The 5,389-nt window shown below is 50.1% G+C and overlaps 1 protein-coding gene across 2 annotated transcripts; it reads left to right on the forward strand.

The window, feature by feature from the left end:
- Positions 1-358: 358 nt before the first annotated feature.
- On the forward strand, positions 359-3,656 carry pou3f3b (POU class 3 homeobox 3b). Of its 2 annotated transcripts, none has more exons than XM_079581434.1 (2): positions 359-2,116; positions 2,407-3,640. In XM_079581434.1, exons 1-2 carry the CDS (start codon positions 911-913, stop codon positions 2,503-2,505), a joined length of 1,305 nt encoding a protein of 434 aa, XP_079437560.1. In that variant the 5' UTR covers positions 359-910; the 3' UTR covers positions 2,506-3,640. The 2 variants fall into 2 exon arrangements, with proteins under 2 accessions (XP_079437560.1, XP_079437561.1); XM_079581435.1 differs by having other exon boundaries at positions 867-2,107; positions 2,407-3,656.
- Positions 3,657-5,389: the final 1,733 nt, after the last annotated feature.

The raw sequence follows: 5,389 nt of genomic DNA on the forward strand, positions 1-5,389 counted from the left end.
TCGCCTGTACGACTGTCCGGCTGTCACATGTCCCTAAAGTGACAAACAGCCATAGGTTCAGCGGAGTGTAAAGCGGAGTGTAAAGCGGAGTGTAAAGCTCCGTGCCCGGGCGCAGGTCACCGCTCTCTCCCCTCTGTATCTCTCTATATTTACTACGAGCCCGTTTTGTTTGGGCTGCAATTAAAAAGCAGCCAATCGGAACAGCCGAAGGAGGGCTCGCGCTGCCCCGAGCCAGAGCTGTCACTCAGCGCAGCCACGAGCCAATCACCGCGCACGCACGCACGCGCTGCGCACGGACACGTCCGTGCGCCCCGCTGTGGGCGGGGCCTGCGCGCCGCGAGGGAGAGAGAGCACGGGAGAGAGAGCACGGGAGAACAAGCGAATGAGAGGAGAGTTCCACGGGCTGTACTTGAGCGGGAGTTTGTGGTTTGGCAGGTTTATACACATCAAAACAGAACAAAGAGCTCCACGGCTCACAGAGGAGAAGAAAGACCCAACTGCGACTCAATTACAAACGAACCGGACACTGCTGCAGCCGCGCGCATGGACTACGGACAATAACGGAGATTTTCCTTTTCTACAACCAAAAGTTTGTGCGGGACAGCGCTATTTTCTGCTCATTTCGAATGTGAACGCTCCCCGTGTAAACTTTGTGCCTGGACAGCACATGTTTCACAGGACTTCAGAAGGTGGAATTAAAGAGTATCATGTTGTAAATGCGCAGATCGGACACAGCTGCTGCCTGACACCATTTGAAGTTTTGCGTTTTTACGCGCGTCCATGAGACTCGCCAAAAGCTCCTCTCACTTTTCAAGTTGAATAATTCATGAGATACAATTCTCCTGCTCCAAACAAGTGACTGTAAAAGGGAGGGGGGTTATCCACAAACATATTCATAAGGGTTGACGGAATGGCCACCGCGGCTTCCAATCCTTATCTACCCAGCAATAGCATCTTATCATCCGGATCCATCGTGCACTCTGACTCGGGAGGAGGGGGCATGCAGCCGGGCAGCGCTGCGGTTACGTCGGGCTCTGGGGGCTACAGGGGGGACCCCTCCGTCAAGATGGTGCAGAGTGACTTTATGCAGGGCGCTATGGCAGCGAGTAACGGGGGACACATGCTGAGCCATGCCCACCAGTGGGTGACTTCTCTGCCGCACGCTGCGGCGGCGGCCGCGGCTGCCGCTGTAGCCGCTGCCGAAGCGGGCTCTCCCTGGTCGTCCAGTCCCGTGGGGATGACGGGCAGCCCGCAGCAGCAGGACGTGAAGGGCTCCAGCAGAGACGACCTGCACACGGGCACCGCGCTGCACCACAGGCCGCCGCATCTCGCCCCTCACCAGACACACGCCGGGGCGTGGGGCAGCACCACAGCCGCGCACATCAACTCCATCTCGGGCGGACAGCAGCAGCAGCAGTCGCTCCTCTACTCACAGCCGGGGGGCTTCACTGTGAACGGCATGCTGAGCCCGGGCAGTCAGAGCCTCGTGCACCCGGGCTTAGTGCGCGGGGACACCCCCGACCTGGAGCACGCGCACCACCATCACCACCATCACCAGCACGCGCACCACGCGCACCATGGCCACAACAGCCACGAGCCACACTCGGACGACGACACGCCGACGTCCGACGACCTGGAGCAGTTTGCCAAACAGTTCAAGCAGCGGCGGATCAAGCTGGGCTTCACGCAGGCGGACGTGGGACTGGCACTGGGCACGTTGTACGGGAACGTCTTCTCCCAGACAACGATCTGCCGGTTCGAGGCGCTGCAGCTCAGCTTCAAGAACATGTGCAAGCTCAAGCCGCTGCTGAACAAGTGGCTGGAAGAGGCCGACTCGACCACCGGCAGCCCCACCAGCATCGACAAGATCGCCGCGCAGGGCCGCAAGAGGAAGAAGCGCACGTCCATCGAGGTGAGCGTCAAAGGGGCTCTGGAGAGCCACTTCCTCAAGTGTCCCAAGCCGTCGGCGCAGGAGATCACTTCGCTGGCCGACAACCTGCAGCTGGAGAAGGAGGTGGTCCGAGTGTGGTTTTGCAACAGAAGACAGAAGGAGAAGCGGATGACACCCCCGGGAGTGCCGCAGACACCGGAGGATGTGTACTCTCAGGTCGGCAATGTGAGTGCAGAAACACCGCCCCCCTCCATGGACTGCAAACGAATGTTCAGTGAGACATAGAACAGCACAGATATTTTATAACAGACTATCGGCCTGAGAGCCAAATCTTTTCATACTGTGATTGTGAGGGATTATGAATGAGACTGCAAATGTGTTATATTTTTCACCAGAAAATCACAAAGAGAAAAAAAACAACTACCTGTCCCTTTTTCCTCCCAACTCCCCAAACACGCACCTTCAGGCCCTCAAATGTCTTAACCTAAAAGGTTCCTTCTGCTTTTTTCTTTCAGGGGCATTTTTTAGTAGATTACTTAAAAGATGCAAGTGAGGCGAGCGACCAGAGGGTGACTACCACAAGTTCATTCCACCAGGTAATTTTGGCGCATTAAGGAAACCCAGTGTTGTGCTTCTCTTCTCCCTGTTCCGACCGTCCCTCCTCATGTATGTGTTTAAACAAAGGAGCAGGCTTTTGTATTTGTAGAAGGGGCTCTGGACTGTGCGCCCCTGCCCACAGCGAAGGGGACTGTGCACCGGAGAGAAGACATCCTGACGCTTCCATCCTTCGCCTCTTTTTGAATCGTTATTTTCCCCCCCCCCTCTTTACGCGCTGGACTGCTCGCGTTCACTCCTCTCTCGCACACAAAACCAGGATTAGCATTTTTGTTCTTTTTTTTTTTGGTGCTTTTTTTTTCTCCCCCTCTCGCCGAGTCCCCCTGAAGCTCACAGAAAGAGGACAGAGCCAGGAGCAGTCAGGACTGTCCCGCCTGATCTCAAAGATCGCCTTTTTCTCCCCCCGCGCCCTTCTTTAAATAATATCCTTATTTAAAAAGACTTTGACAAACGTGAGTGGAATTTCCTTGCTCTCTCTCTTCTTTTTTTTTTGTGGTTGTTTTTCTTCAACGAATCCAACATGAGACATTTGGAAAAAAGACTAGCTGCACTTATTTCTGAAAATGTGTTGCCAAGTGTGACTGAGTGTGTGCTGTGGATACACTATAATGCTGCTCTTTCTAAGCAGTGTCCTTTGGTAGGTTTTAATAAACAAAACAAACTGTGTAAAGCCGGCAATAGAGAACACTAGATCAGGAACTGGTCTGATAATTTACGTTCTATTTTTCACCAGAATGACGTCTTTTATTAATATTTTATTCCGGGAATGCATAATTATTCCAAATGGTAATTTATTTTTTTCTCTCCCTGGAACTTGTGTATGATGCTTTCCCCCCTTTTCCTCCTCCTTCTTCTTTTTTTTATCTCCACTTTTAATTCCGTTTATTATTATAATTATTATTTTTTGTTGTTGTTGTTATTATTATTATTATTGTCGCCCCTTGATTTTGTTTCCTCCCCCCCACAAAAAGGAGCACAATTCATCTTAAGCTGACCGTTGTTATTATCGGTGAAATGAGGCTATATTTTGATGTGGTCATTTTTTTGATTGTAATTTAATTTCCAGTAGTGGTTCCGTACGAGCTGATGAGACAATAAATTTGTTAGAACGAAACGCAGCGGATGTCTCTCTCTCTCTATCTCTCTCTCTATTGCACTATTGTCCCCCCCCCGCCCCCCACCCCCTTTTGCCTCTTTTTGCTTGTTGTTGGAGGAGGTGGATTCGTGTGCGTAAAAGCTAGTGTAGCCGTAAATGCCCTCTGTGTTAGCATAGTGCCAAAGCTGCGCGCTCTCTCCGAGACGTTCACGTTTATTTGGTCAGTAAACAACCTGGGTTCGACACATCGATTCATCCGAGCGTTCATTGTTGCAGGAGCCCGCCCTTTCACTCCTTGTGCGTAAAAAAAAATGTTCTGTTACAATGTTATTCTCGTGCAAAAACATTCGCTAAAACAGGCCCATAGATTGAGACGCCTGGCTGTTTGTTTACATTTCGGTTTGGTCGGGCCTTGGACCAAAGTGGAAGGAAGAAGCGTGGCTTATAGCATTCAGGATGTTAGAATAGGAGAGGCAAATGAGAGAGAAACTGTGTCCTTAGCGCGCGTAAACCCAAAGTCATTTATCTAAAGTTCTAATGAGGGGTGTTAAAATGGCCGCTGTGCGTAATGAGAGTCCGCCCAGGCCCAGGTGCATGTTTTGGGGGGTTCGGTCCTGGTGGTGTGAGTGCGCTGCTGTGGGGGCTCTGTGTGGCGGGGTGAGAGCGCGCTGACAGCCGCTGGACCCGCCGGGCCACTGGGTCAGTCGCGGTTATTGATTGTGTCTCTGGTGCACTTTGCTGGAGATGAACGCTGAAGCGCTGTTGACATGATTCATATCAGGAGTGCTCTTTTAAAGCCGCTCTGAAGCCGGGGCTAAACTCTCTCCCACAGCCAGCCTCTGCTCTGTGTAGTGTGTGTGTTTTTTTTTCTTTTTCTTTGCGCCTTTTCCACCCGTTCTGCAGGGGCTTTTGTGCGCAGTGTTTCTAATGGGCATTACAGCAGCCCGTTCTCTTCACGTTAAAGGCATGAAATCTTCACGGCTGCGTTTCAAACTTTCTTTCTCTTTGACTCGTCTACTCGCCTATTCAGCAAAACTCACAAAACGTGTCTTCTCGCTGCTGGATTTGAATTTCGCGGATGATTTCCCATACTAGTTGCTTAGCAACGATTTGAATGTTATAGAGAAGTAGGCATCATTTTTCTTTGTCTCCATTAGTGAAAGTGGCAGCCCCACACTCTCATGTAGTGTCAGATGTTCAGAGTGGCTTCTGTTGGCGTAAAACCTAAACTATAGGGTAACAGCAAGCTTGGATGTCTGCTTTTGTACTCCAGGAGGCAGATACAGCGCCGTGGAGCCTAAACTGTGCGGAAAACGATGCAATCAAAACCTTGATACTATAGTTCCCATAGATAACAATCGACATGTGCCTTATAAGGTCAAAACTATTAGAAATAGGCTTTACGCATGAAGAAGAATCCTAAAGTCATGTTATTTATACGATTATATTCACTCAAATATTAATGAGAATAGCCTCCTGGAAAGCCTGAATGGGTACATTTAACTTTAGCCTCCCAATAACTCAAGGACCTTTGAGGGCATTTGCGAGAATTATTGACAAACAATTACGCATAAAACTGTAGGCTGTATAACCAAACCAGGCCTCATGGTTAAACACACCAGGCTCTTGTAAATGTTGTATATAGATATGTAAGACTTGGATATATTTATAGGGAAATCGTTTAGACTGTGAGGTCACGTCCCCTCATAATTTACGCACATTGATAGCCGTTAATGCTCGTAAATGTTTCCAATAGGCCTAATTGCGCACAGATCTTATAGTGGCAC

This window comes from Gobius niger (assembly GCF_951799975.1).
Source record: "Gobius niger genome assembly, chromosome: 23".
Classification (NCBI taxonomy): domain Eukaryota; kingdom Metazoa; phylum Chordata; class Actinopteri; order Gobiiformes; family Gobiidae; genus Gobius; species Gobius niger.